Source organism: Myxine glutinosa, chromosome 6, assembly GCF_964187855.1.
Source record: "Myxine glutinosa chromosome 6, kmMyxGlut1.1, whole genome shotgun sequence".
In the NCBI taxonomy this organism is placed as follows: Eukaryota; Metazoa; Chordata; class Myxini; order Myxiniformes; family Myxinidae; genus Myxine; species Myxine glutinosa.
The window spans coordinates 128,638,345-128,652,600 of NC_136266.1; the positions used below are offsets into that span (position 1 = coordinate 128,638,345).

The following is a 14,256-nucleotide window of genomic DNA, read 5'->3' on the forward strand; positions in this document are numbered from 1 at the left end:
AGGTATATTGCTGGGGACCCGAGGATGTGCCTTTTCAAGGTTTGAAATTAATCGGAGAAGTAGTTACCGAGCTATGGCGATTTAGCCGTTCGCCATTCGCTTTGGCTTTGCGAATGGACCAAACCATTTCATGTAAATAGAGGGGGGGGGGGTTCTGTGGTCGTTGCGAATGGACCAAACCATTTCATGTAAATAGAGGGGGGGGGTTCTGTGGTCGTTACTGCCACGTGGTTTCAAAGTTTTTTTTTGTTGTTGTTTGCACGCATGTTTTTTTGCACGCACGTACGGGCACCCACGTACGGGCACGTCCTAGTTACCTAAAATACTGGAGAGTTCATAGAACACCTTACACCTGCTGTCTTGAGAAACCAAGGACATGGGCAGGGTCTAGGAGCGGAAAATCTGATTGGTCATGATGATGTCAAATGCTGTAATATTTTGTCCAAGTACTGCTAACTGGAAAGTTTTTGAAAGTGCAAAAAGCCACATCTGAAAATTAAAGAAGATTTTAAAAGACGTTGGGAAAAAAAAAGTTGCAAACTTATCACCATTTATGGGAGGGGGTGAGAGGGTAGAGAAGGGGGGAGGGGGGAAGGGGAAGGGTAGGGGAAGGGAGGGAAGGAAGGGGGTTCATATATATGCTTTTGGGTGAATGTGGCGTTCATCACGTTTCTGAGTTAAGTGTGTTGATCAGGAAGGAGAAGAAGAAGCCGTACTCCCAACTTCATACACTTCTGGAATTGTTTGATTTATTTGTATTCAAATGTCTGATGAATGAATGAATGAATGATCGTTTAAGGCCATTTCCCCGCTAGATCGGGGGTTAGCCTTGCGGGCCCCATGACAATCATGGTTCCCTGTTTGAGGCAATGTTTTTATGGCTGGATGCCCTTCCTGACGCCAAACCTTGGTCACGCTCTTACAATGCGCAGGGATACGGTGTACCTATTCTAAACCGGGGTACACACTGCATTGTACACACTGTACACACTGCACACCGGGGTACACACCAGGGTACACACACACACTGCATCATTCATCCAAGCAAGCTGGTACTCAATTTGCCGACCTCGGATGGATGACAGGCTGAGTCAACCCCTCTGGCATTAATTCAGCGATCGACCGGGATTCGAACCCAGGATCCTAGGATCCCAAGCCGGCACCCTGACCGCTAAGCCAGCACCAGGCTATTCAAATGTCTGATTGTTTTGTATTTATTTATGCGAATGTGTACTTTTATATAACTGCCATTAATTAAAAAAGGCTTCGGCACAATCGAGCGATTATTATTATCATTATTATTATTATTATTATATTTTTTTTTTCCAACTCCAAAAAGAACAACTTTAAATTTTTTTTTTTTTTTTTTTTTTTTGCCTAAAACACTCCCAGGCACTCACTGATGAACCTCTGAAAGTTTGATGAAGATTCGTTCAGCCATCTCTGAATAAAACGCAGACACACAAAAACTGGACACACACACACACACACACACACCTCGCGTACATATATATATATATATATATACATATATATGTGCACGTACACGTTAAAGAAGTTTATTTGAAATCTTTAATTTTAAAAATGTCATTTTGTATCGTGTATGCTGTAATGAAAATAGACATTTTGTTTTTTTGCCGGACAGAAGGGGGTATACACCGCCCATAAGACTTTTTTCCCCAAGGACTTTGCCATTTGATGACAGTCGTCACGATGAAATGTTTAATTTGGATGTAGTCACAATAAAAAGTCAACAATAGAAAGTTGGTTCTGCACATGGGGCAGAGGAGTAAAGTGAAGGGAGAAGTGGGGAGGGAGTGGTGAGAAGAGAAGTAAAGGGAAGAGAAAAGGAGGACGAGTTGGAGAGGAATATGAGGCAGAGAGAGGAGTGGAGTGATTGGGGGGGTGGGAGGGGGGGAAGAAGGAGGGTTGATGAACGGGGAGGGGGGGGGGAAGTGGGAGGGTTGATGAACGAGGGGGAGAGGAGAGGAGATGTCATGTATGCAGTGCAAATGTTCACCGTTGTATCCCTACACCGGGACCGGGTTGTATCCCTACGCCAGAGCTCGGATGGCGCTGCTGTGAATCGGGCCTTGATTGGCAGAGTGAATAAACGCGTACGACAATTGATCGCAGTTTGTCGAGATACTTTACATGGCGACGAAGGTAAACATCTAGACCATGACATCTTTCGGCCATATCGATGAATTCGACCCTCATGAGGGGGATTTTGACACGTATTCTGAGCGTTTGTCTTTCTACTTCGAGGCGAACGGCATTGCGACCGAAGGCCTGATGAAGGCCGTCTTCCTGTCCGTTTGCGGAGGTGAGACGTTCACACTCGTTAAAAACCTGATTCGGCCTCGGACAATCCAGGAGCTCACGTATGCAGAGCTCAAGGCCGCTTTGAAGGAACATTGCAACCCATCTCCTTCAGTCATCCTGTGTCGGTTTAATTTTTACATGTGCAGACAGCAGCAAGGTCAGTCGATCGCAGACTTCATTGCACACCTCAAAAAACTGTCACATCTGTGTGAGTTTGGGGACACGATTGATGACATGCTTCGTGATTTGCTGGTGGTTGGCATGTCCGATGACCGCACTCGTAGACGCCTGCTTGCTGAGAGAAGACTGACGTTCCAAAATGCCAGAGACACCGCAATTTCCATGGAAAGTGCTGAACGCAACGCTACAAGCATCGGTGCCACTCGCTCATCTGGTACCAGCCCTGCTGTGAATCGGTTGGATCATGTTCAGCCACAACGTTGGAACAAGGCTCCTCGTCAGAAGCCAGTGCAGTCTCAAACCCACAACAACTGTTTTCGGTGCAACGGAAAGCACCCTCCGGAGACGTGTCGGTTCAAAGATGCCACCTGCCATTTCTGTTCGAAAACTGGCCATATTGCTCCAGCTTGCATCACTCGCAAATCGGGAAAAGGAAAAGCTGCTGACAAGATTCATCAGTTTATCGGTTCGGAGGAACCCGAGCTTGACCAGGTGAGCTCTGTTTCCGACAACTCAGAATCGTATGACCTGCTTCATATTGATTCTCACCATAGGCGGGACCCTCTTCTTGCCAATGTTGTCGTCAACAATCGACCATTGCAAATGGAGGTCGACACTGGTGCGGCCGTCTCGCTCATCAGCCATGCTGTTTTCACAAACCTGTGGAGTGATGCTGACCGACCCCATCTGAAACCTACTACCTATGGACTCTCCACCTATACAGGTGAGAAGATTGTTCCCTGCGGTACATGTGATGTCACGGTGGGCTACGATAACCGTGAGTTTCACCTACCCCTGATCGTCATTCCTGGAAAGGGCCCTTCCTTACTCGGCAGGAACTGGTTGAGCATAATTCGACTGAAGTGGGAAAGCATTCATCAACTCCGGGCAGCCAATGTTTCTCCTACCGCAGCATACACACTCAAAAATGTGCTGGATACGTACCCGGATGTCTTCAAGGATGAGCTTGGAACCTTGAAAGGACATACGGCTAAACTCAGGGTTGACCGGGATGCCAATCCTATATTTTGCAGGGCTCGCCCAGTCCCTTTCGCCCTGCGTGAGCGGATTGACAAGGAACTGGATCATCTTGAAAATCTGGGGATCATCGAGCAAATCCAGTATGCCGAATGGGCGGCGCCCATCGTTCCAGTCATAAAATCGGACCAGTCCATCCGCATATGTGGAGATTATAAAATGACCGTGAACAGGTGTTCTTCATTGGATAAATATCCAATCCCGAGGATCGAAGACCTCTATGCTCGTCTCACGGGAGGCAAGACTTTTACGAAACTCGATCTCAAATCCGCCTATCTACAGCTCTGCTTGGACGAGAATTCGAAACAGTATCTTACCATCAACACGCATCGTGGGTTGTATAGGTACCACCGACTTAGTTTTGGAGTGAAATCTGCACCTGGAATTTATCAGCGTGTCATGGACAGTTTGTTTGCCGCCGAACGCAACGTCGTTTGTTACCAGGATGATATTCTGGTTACTGGTCGTACGGACGCGGAACATCTACAGAACCTGGAGAGAGTTCTGAAGAAGATTTCGGACTCCGGCCTACGTTTGCGTCGAGACAAGTGCAAGTTTATGGTGCCATCAGTCACGTACCTGGGTCATACGATTGATGCCGAGGGTCTACACCCGACAGATGAGAAAGTCCGAGCTATCAAGGATGCTCCCTCTCCACGAGATGTGACCGAATTGAAGTCATACCTCGGTTTGCTTCAGTTCTATGGTCGTTACATCCCGAATGTGACCGACGTTTTGGGCCCCCTTTATCGGCTTTTGAGGAAAGGAGTCTCCTGGAGCTGGGGGTCTAGTGAACAATCAGCATTCCAGACCTCTAAGGATCTGCTCAAATCGTCCAATGTTCTCGTTCATTTTGATCCAGAGAAGGATCTTGTGCTGACATGCGATGCCTGTCGGTATGGAGTGGGGAGTGTATTATCGCACGTGATGCCTGATGGTACAGAAAGACCGGTTGCATTTGCATCCAGAACGTTGACCCCGGCAGAGAAAAACTATTCCCAACTTGACAAGGAAGGATTGGGAATCGTTTTCGGCGTTGGCAAATTTCGCCAGTACCTTCTTGGACATCATTTCACGATTCGCACTGATCACAAGCCGCTGATCAGTCTGTTTGGTCCAACTAAGGCGACATCTGACACACTACCACCCAGGATCATCCGCTGGTCCCTGTTTCTCGCTGCTTATGACTACACCATATGTTATAAGCCCGGTTCGTCTATCACAAATGCAGATGCCATGAGTCGGTTACCCCTTCCAGAATCCGTTGATGATTCCCCTACACCAGGATCCATTATCGCACTGATGGATCATCTGGAAGATTGTGCTGTCGATTCTGGCCAGATCCGCACTCATACTCGACGAGACCCCGTTCTGTCCAGAACTGTCCAGGCTGTACAGCTTGGATGGCATTTGCTACCTGAGGGTGACCCAGATTTTGCGGCTTTTAAAGCACGTAAAAACGAACTCAGCGTGGAAAATGGTTGCCTACTCTGGGGATGTCGTGTCGTGATCCCGAAAAATCTGCGTTCCAGGGTCATGGATGAAATCCATGACTGTCACCCCGGGATTGTGAAGATGAAGTCACTCGCCAGAAACTATGTGTGGTGGCCGAATCTTGATGCTGATATCGAACATCATGTTCGACATTGTTGCCCCTGCCAGAGCACCCGGAATACACCTGCGAAAGCGCCACTGCATCCCTGGGAATGGCCCAGCGAACCGTGGCATCGCCTACATCTCGATTATGCCGGGCCTATTAACGGCAGCATGATTCTAATAATTACGGACGCGCACACAAAATGGATTGATGCCTATGTGACGCGTGGTACTACGTCAGCCATTGTCATCGAAAGACTCAGACGCTGTTTCGCCACTCATGGTCTGCCCAGGATGATCGTGAGTGATAACGGTTCGTGTTTTTCCAGTACCGAGTTTGCCAAGTTCACACGTCGGAACGGCATCAAACATAAGTTTGTCAGCCCACATCACCAGGCTTCAAATGGCTTGGCCGAACGATCCGTGGGAATCATCAAATCCGGATTGCAGAAACTTCAGGAGGGAACCCTGGAAACAAAGCTGTCTCGTCTCCTGTTCAAATACCGCATCACGCCACAATCAACAACCGGAGCAGCTCTGTCTGAGTTATTGATGAAACGACACTTGAGATCGACACTTGACAATCTCAAACCAGACATATCATCAAATGTTTATCAGAGCCAGCTTAATCAAAAGTTGGTGCACGATAAGACGTCCAACAGTCGATGTATCAACATTGGAGATCCAGTGTTTGCCCGAAATTTTGGTGCAGGTGCGACGTGGCTACCGGGAGACATCATCGAGAAGCCAGGTCCACTGTCCAGTGTGATTCGCCTGCAGGACGGCCGCAAAATTCGTCGACATCAGGACCACATAACCTACCGTCACTGTGAGTCGATGGAGCCTGTAGCATCGTCACAGTCAGGACAACAGTTCGACCCGCCACTGCCGGAGATCGTCGTGGCCGCTCCAGCCAGCTCGGATGCCCCGAAAACCTCTGCAAACGCTACACCCTTCGTGGAGACCAAAGGAATCACCTCGGACTCTGTATCCACTGGTACACCGCGACCCAAAGGAATCACCTCGGACTCTGTATCCACTGGTACACCGCGACGCTCAATGCGTGAGAGAAAAGCACCCGACCGGTTGAATCTTTGAAGATGTTTTTTTTCACGTTGACACATGTTCTATTTTCACGTATTTTCATTATTCTCATAACCGTTTGCACACATATTTTCACATGTTTTGGAAATGTTGCTTTTGAAATGTCAATTCTGGAAATCTAGCACGTATATTGCTCTTGGTAATTTTGGACTTAAAGGGGAGGATGTCATGTATGCAGTGCAAATGTTCACCGTTGTATCCCTACACCGGGACCGGGTTGTATCCCTACGCCAGAGCTCGGATGGCGCTGCTGTGAATCGGGCCTTGATTGGCAGAGTGAATAAACGCGTACGACAATTGATCGCAGTTTGTCGAGATACTTTACAGGAGATGAGTGAGGGGTAACATATTATGTAAAGTAAATAAATTGTGTGGATTACATCATTTGTGGACCTGATGAATTGCCAGTAGCCATTTTGTAAAACTGAATGTGCAGCATCTAAATGAAGATGTCCAAATGTCACACACCTCCATGCCTGTGGGATTTTCCACGGGTGCCCCCACTCGTACTTGAAAAATCTTCGATTTTGCAAGTAGCAAACAGACAGACAGACAGGGGTGAAAACATAACCGCCATCCACCTTTGGTGGTGGAGGTAATGATGCAGTCCACATGTCATTTTGCTTTGTTTGCTTGTACTCCAAAATTGTGGACCGCAAGTGTGGTGATGTCACATGCACACCCTCTATTGAAGGGGGAGTGATCAAATGTTATCAAAACATCTTACTTGTTATTTAGACGCAAGTGTTTCATTGTTGGGATTCTCGCTTACCTGCATCACTAGCTTTTTCGAAGGGTGGGTTGAATTATAAACTGAGGCAGGCGGTTGAGGCAGCTCCACAGGATGTTGTATCGCAACACGTGACGCCTGACAAGATGTCCAAAAGAGCCTTGTCGGGGACGATGCGCGGTGCACAATCTGTAACTTGTGATCGAAGAATTCACCGGTAATCGGATGTATTTTCCTGTTTAGCATTGCCAAAGTTATCAAGTATTATTTCATCTTTCACAACATGCATAAAGTTTTTTCTGAAAATTGATGGAGAAAAAAACGAAGTTTGATCGATTAGGGTCAGCAGCCGCACATAAGTCCTTCAAGAGCCGCATGCGGCTCCGGAGCAGCAGGTTACCGACCCCCACTCTCGGCTGTCTCGCCAGCCTGTAAACTCCTATTACGTAATTGCTAAGCACTACACAGACAGGGTCAATCTGTGGCCTTCATGGTCATGTACGAGGTTTTAATATCCAATACAGTATCTAATAGCCCTTCCATGAACTTTACAATTGTGTTTAAATTAATTGTGTTCACCTTATCGGGTTAGTCTTATTGAGTGTTTCTCTTAAGTCCACTGTATTATGCTGGTATGGTATTAAGGTTGAACAGAAAGTGGGCATACCATATGTATAGATTGTAATGGTGTCTGCCCTGTGCTGTGCGTTCCTTATGATGGCAAGGATGCAAAATTGAATTCTGCTCTGGATTTGAGTTCTGTTGATGAAACGGACTGCAAACCCAGGCTTAGATGTTATTGATTTAACTTATATCTTCACTTGCATCTTACAGTTTTCAGCTGACAGTGGAGCTGTTTGACTATATGGACAGTGAGCTCAGCCTTTTCGAAGCAGGTACATGATACTTGCAATCAGAACCATTATACCAGATTGTGCCCTTTTGCTGCCTTGACTTCCGATTATGTCCAATGGTTGCCTGTTGTAGTCGTATTTTTCTCTCTGGCTCTAGTTTTTGCATCTTTGGATCTTTCGCGTGCTATCTCCATGACGCAAGCTGGACAATGTCGTCTAGCACCTCTCACCCAAGTCATACAAGATTCAAGCCACCTCTATGATTATGTTGTTCGCCTTCTCTTCCGCCTGCATTCCAGTGAGGCAATTGTTACATATGTTAGAGTATGGTACCTGATGGTGGTTCAAATTGTAAAATAAATAAAGAGTTATCACTGAGGAACCAGATGAAGTGCAAAGAGACACAATTTATTTGCTCATTGACTGCTCATACATTGTCACGTCTACCAACATCGTCTTAATTTTTCCTTTCCAATCATGTCCTGTCTATCCCAGGCTTGCCAGCAGACACTCTTCTGGGACACAGGGAGCGATTCAATGGACAGTTTCGCCGGTGGGTGAATGTATACGCAGGTGTTGTGTTCTTGCCTAATTTACGGCCTGTACACACACACTTTTGTCGCCTCTGGCTATAATTTGGTTTATATGGGTACCTGGTGGCAAGGCAGTTGTGTGCGTGTGTCTCTGAGGCAGTTTGTGCTTACCTTTGAACTGCTGTATGTGGGTTATCAAAATTTCCACACTTCGCTTTGTGACGTTTCTCTTCTGCCCTGTTACCCAAGGCTCAGAACGTATTTCCACAAGTCACGCAACCTGCAGTACTTCAAACGGCTCATCCAAATTCCTTGCTTACCTGAGGTGCGCATGTCATCGGAAGAATAGCTATGGATCCAAATCGATTGAAATGTATTTATTATTGTGTTAAACGATTAATCTTCACTCGATCAATGACAAAAAACATTAAAACCCTAAAGTAGTGGCTTCCTTTCCTCTTTGTGCTGATCATTGATATAAATAAAACAAGCGTTACGACTAGGTCCCCCGTCGGGGAAGTGATGTGAGTTGACAAAGTGGAAGACGCAGAAAACATGCTATGATATGATTTTTCGCTCACAAGGTGCAGACATACATGGCGGCGGCCATCTTTGATTTTGATGTGGTGACCCAATTTTCAATAGCGTTCTTCCTTATGCCTAGATACACCCACACACCAGATTAGAAGTTGGTACTTCGCTTATTTTTCAAGATATTCAGCTCACAAGGTTCAGACATACATGGAGGCGGCCATCTTGGATTTTGACGTGGCGACCCAATTTTCAATAGGGTTCTTCCTTATGCCCAGATACACCCACACACCAGATTAGAAGTTGGTACTTCGCTTATTTTTCAAGATATTCCGCTCACAATGTTCAGACATACATGGCATCAGACATACATGGCGGTGGCCATCTTGGATTTTGACGTGGGTGCACCCACACACCAAATTCGAATGCGGTCCTTCGCTTACGCATGCACGCACACACACACACACACACACACGTACGCATGCACACCCGCACGCACGGACGGACGGACGGACACACGGACGGAGGGGAAAACCATAGTCCCCCTTTCGCTCCGTGGTGCGACGGGGGACAATAGACCTCCCAAAATTTATTTTAGAGCCCTATGCCAAGGAGCAAACTGACATAAAGCCCTGTGTGTCTGTGTGTCTGCGTTACACCACATACAGAGTGGCCACAAAGTCCATATGCACGCAGTTAGAATTTAGTTAGAGTTTATCTATATGCTCCCCTCCATTCTCCAAACAAATTTGACATTTTTCTCCATGTTCTTCTGGACAACAAGCCTGGTGTTGGCTTAGCGGTTAGGGTGCTGGCTTGGGATCCTAGGATCCTGGGTTCGAATCCCGGTCGATCGCTGAATTAACGCCAGGGGGGTTGACTCAGCTTGTCATCCTTCTGAGGTCGGCAAATTGAGTACCAGCTTGCTGGGATGAATGATCACGGTGATTACCCCGATTTAGAATAGGTACACCGTATCCCTGCACATTGTAAGAGGCGACCAAGGGTTGGCGTCAGGAAGGGCATCAGGCCATAAAAAAAAAACATTGCCTCAAACAGGGAACCATGATTGTCATGGGGCCCGCAAGGCTAACCCCCGCTCTAGCGGGGAAAATGGCCTTAAAACGATCATTCATTCATTCATTTCATGTTCTTCTGGACATCTTCCATGTTGAGGGTTGGAGGTCTTAAAAGCAGCCCCTGACAGCTGTTTTGTGGTATTCAACTGTTGTTAGGTGAATTTCCTCTTGTGAGTTGTCACAATTTCCTCTTGTATTGCACGAAAGCGAGTTGTCACATGTTGTTAAGTCCGGACTTCTTGGAGGCCACACTATCTCAGATCCACATCCAATCCATCATCCACTGAATTTCCCGTCTAGATATTCTCTAACTGCGAGAGAATAATGTGTTGGTGCACCGTCTTGTTGCAAGATAGCTGTAGCCTCGAGACCTCTCTCATGCAGTTGTGGAACAAACCACGTCTGAATCATGTTCAAATAAGCAGTGTGATTGACACTTGCTTTGAAAAGATATGGCCATATCAAGTGATCTTCTGAAATTGCTGCTCACATCATGGCATGAGGAGGATGCTGTTCAATTTCCTCATAAAAATGAGGATTTTCTTTGCACCAAAAATAAATATTCCTGGATCGATTGTCGAGGTAATTAGCACAGCATCCGGAAAAAAATACGCTTCGTCTTGATTTAATGGTGGGAAATCGCTGCAGATGAGCCTTGAAAGCGACCTCGCGAGTGGCTATGTCTTTATAGAAAAGCTCATTAACACATCCAGGCTTAAATGGCTTCAATCCCAGAACCTTTTTCATTATTTTTTGGACTGTTGAGCGTGGAATGCTTAACTCAGAAGATCTTTTTCGAGATTATTTCAGTGGTGATCTTGAGCAGGACGCTTTAGTAATCTCCACATGGCGTTTGATTTGGACTGTTGAGCTTGGAATGCCTAACTCTGAAGATCTTTTTCAAGATTATTTCAGTGGTGATCTCGAGCAGGACGCTTTAGTAATATCCACATGGCGTTGACGTGATACTGGACGACCAGAACGCTTTAAATCAAGGACACTCCCTGTTGAAAAAGCCTTCTGCTCCCATGCCCGCATCATGTCGTGTGTAGGATCTGGCTTATCGAACCTCTGAGAAAATCTTGTCCTTATGTCTTCAAAACTTGCTCCTTCTCGCGTGCGGTCGTGAACCCAAACACAAGTAATCAGTCTGTCTTCTATCGTGTACTCACTGGTGTTCCTCATGCTGAAGCCGTACCTGGAAAACAAATAAAACAAATAATTAACAGAAGACACACTATTATGCATAGGGCCTTTGTAGACGGGTCAATATACTGCCTGACCCCAAAAAAATTGCAAATTTTTGTTTTATGCTTATTTCTAGTAGTTTATGAAGTGGAAGACAACATATTAAAAGTTGGACAATTTTGACGCATGGGAAAGTCCCTCAGTGACGTCAGAAAACAAGATGGCTGCCGGCAGATAAAACGTAAAAAAATTGACTGATAATTATTAATCATCAGACCACTAACAATTTAAAGTTAATTTTGCACCAATATTTGTATTATGATCGTTGCTGGTAGTTTATGCAGTGCTAATCCTGAGACCATTCGCAATTTAAAGTAAATATTTGCACAAATATATGTTCTTTGATTGTTTCTGCCAGTCTATGACATGGAAAGCAACATATAAAAAATTGGACAATTTTGACACATGTGGAAGTACCATATGCCTTCTAGTCTTAGATTCCAGTTTCATCGTCCTCCTCCTCCTCCTCTATGTCTGGTTCAACACGCATATTGTCACAGTTGCTGTCCTGGCAATGTCCACATGCACTGGTGCACTCTAATCCATGCTTCCTACATGAACACCTTAGTGTTTTGCACCCCCCTGAACAGTTGCAGTGAATCATCTGAAGTAGTATGTCTGGAGCAGGGCTTTTGTCTGTCATCACTGGAACAAGTTTTCCTCCTTCTACCTTCCATCCCCACTCCGTTGGCTCCATTCCACAACAAAGGCCCATCCATTCCATTACCTGGTAATAGGTCCGCAGAGAATGAAACTTGCAGGCAGCGGATGTGGGTGGCAGTCTTTCAGGAGTGACAAATGCCTTAGCCCTTGCAACCTTTTTGCAGAGAATGTTGTATCTGATCGATGCCAATGAGTCGTTCTGATTTGCTTTAAACAATGCCACCATTGCTCTGCAGCCTGCAGTTTCAATAACATCCTGACTCTGCTGTGGTTTACAGAACACCTTTGAGCTGTCTATCAGTTCCTTTTCTTTCTTGATGATTCTTTGAAACCCTGACTTCTTTCCAATCCCAAAGACACGAGACGTTGCGTCACAGCCAGTTAATGCATGAAGGAACAATATATCTCTGCAGGCTGCATTTCCAAGTATCTGCTGAAGGACTTTGATATTGTAGACATTTGATTTTGCCTTGTCAGAACGGAAATAGAGTTCAATGCAGTTTGTCTCCACCATATAGAAGAGCAGGAGGAGAAGGAGATCTGTATCTTCTCCAATGAGGGTTGTAGATCTGGAAGCCGCATTTGCGACGGCCGCTTTTGCAATCTCAACATCAGCATCTCCCTCTGCTTGGATCACCTCACAGCCTTCCTTGTGCAACACCTCTATAATCAACAGTATCATTGCCTGCTTGTTTGACTCATTCGACAGAAAGTCCTCCTTTTTCCCAACAAATTTTGTTGACTCCGTAATGTTAACCTTGGTGGCATTCTTGTTTCTATTCCGACGTTGATGAGAACAGTCCTTTGTGGTTGGCCCAGCCTCATAACCATCAAACACAACAGTAGCTTTGCCATAGTGTCGTACTGTAAATGAGGCATATTCATCTGCAATGGAACTGTAGGTGAATCCCTCTGTCCACTTTAAGCGGTGAATAAGTGATCCCCCGTCAAGAACATAGTGATCTGTTCCTGGAACTGTCTGGTTGACAGCATTGTCAGATTTGGTTGTAGCATAATTCCTTATTGCCTCCGCCAACTGTGGTTTATCTGGCTGGCGCAGGATGTTTTTTGCCTCAAAAAGAGACATTGGGTATGGGCAGAGTTCATATTTCATCACTTCACCTATCTGGAGATCTCCCGTCTGTGACACCACTAAGAACCTCTGGAATAGTAACGCTGGATCTATTGTGCGGTCCTCAGCAACTTTGACTGCCCTGCTGAATGCAAGTGTCTTGGCTTTAGAACTCCTTTTGTGTGAATAGGAGTAAGCTGGGTGATCATTCATCTTCTTGACAATGTCACTACCTACTTTGAATAGGTCATGAACATTGACATCCTCATTTGCAGTAACCCCTGTGATGATATTGCGCAATGACTTGTCATCAGAAAATGGTGTGAAGCTGTCCAGTTTTTCGGCAACTTTGCCACGATCAGCTTCATCTCGACTCACCCTGGATGTTGTCAACTCCTTATGTTGTTCACTTGTTGAGTAGCTACTCAAGGTCAGTTCTTGCATAGCAAGGTTGTAGGAGGACGATATGGTTGAAGACAGAGTCCAAACTGCTCTCTGGTGCTCTGACATCCCACTTCCTCGAGTCAGCCCCCCTTGGCTTTTCAGTGAGCGCATTAATGTCTGTTCTATCACAAGATCAGAGCCTAGGCCAGCCCAGTATTGGTCACTGCGCCGGATTACATGATAACCAGATTGGAACTTCTGATGAACCTCAGGGTTGTCATCCTCTAACGCAAGCATCTTCTCGAGATAGAGTCGAGCTGACTTCAGGTAATTGGGATGGCCAGCAGCTGCAAATATCGGCAAGCAAGCTGATATGGCTTGGAGATGCATCTCCCAGGACCCCGTCCGATCAGCTGCCACAAGTGCCCTTGCAATTCCCAACATACGCTGGTAGTTGATCCAAAGTGCACTGGTTTTCGAGTCCTTTGCAAGTTTATTCCTTTCCTGATTCAATCTATTGTCAATGAAATGAATGCACTCTGATTGCAACACAGACTCTATAGTGTCACTTTCGACAGTCTCCAGGGAAATGTACAGTCGCTCCAGTTCTGCCACTTGTTCTTGAAACCCAGGGTCAACTTCCACAATCTTGCCAACAACCTGACGTGTAAGACACTGATCCACAAGCAAATGGCCACGAAAAGCACGTTGCACCGCCTTCCCACTCAGCATGTGCACAACAGCATTTTGACCATACACTGTTTCCAGGATCTCTTTCAGTCCACTTCCATCCATCAAACTTCCAATGGCACCCAACAAATTAATTAATGTGTGGAAGCTCCCAATCAGTAGCACTGCATTATGGATTGGGTTATCAGCAGGAAGAGCATTCACTATCTCAGAGGCCTTCCAAAACAGC

General features: G+C 45.9%; 1 protein-coding gene across 3 annotated transcripts in view; it reads left to right on the forward strand.

The window, feature by feature from the left end:
- Positions 1 to 14,256, forward strand: part of LOC137430284 (huntingtin-interacting protein 1-related protein) — a 122,217-nt gene that overhangs the window by 20,308 nt on the left and 87,653 nt on the right. For all 3 annotated transcript variants that reach the window (XM_068121054.2, XM_068121055.2, XM_078780530.1), the window contains exons 7-10: positions 7,808 to 7,869; positions 7,985 to 8,125; positions 8,323 to 8,380; positions 8,610 to 8,685. In XM_068121054.2, coding sequence (XP_067977155.1) covers positions 7,808 to 7,869; positions 7,985 to 8,125; positions 8,323 to 8,380; positions 8,610 to 8,685 — 337 coding nt within the window. The remainder of the gene's footprint in view (positions 1 to 7,807; positions 7,870 to 7,984; positions 8,126 to 8,322; positions 8,381 to 8,609; positions 8,686 to 14,256) is intronic.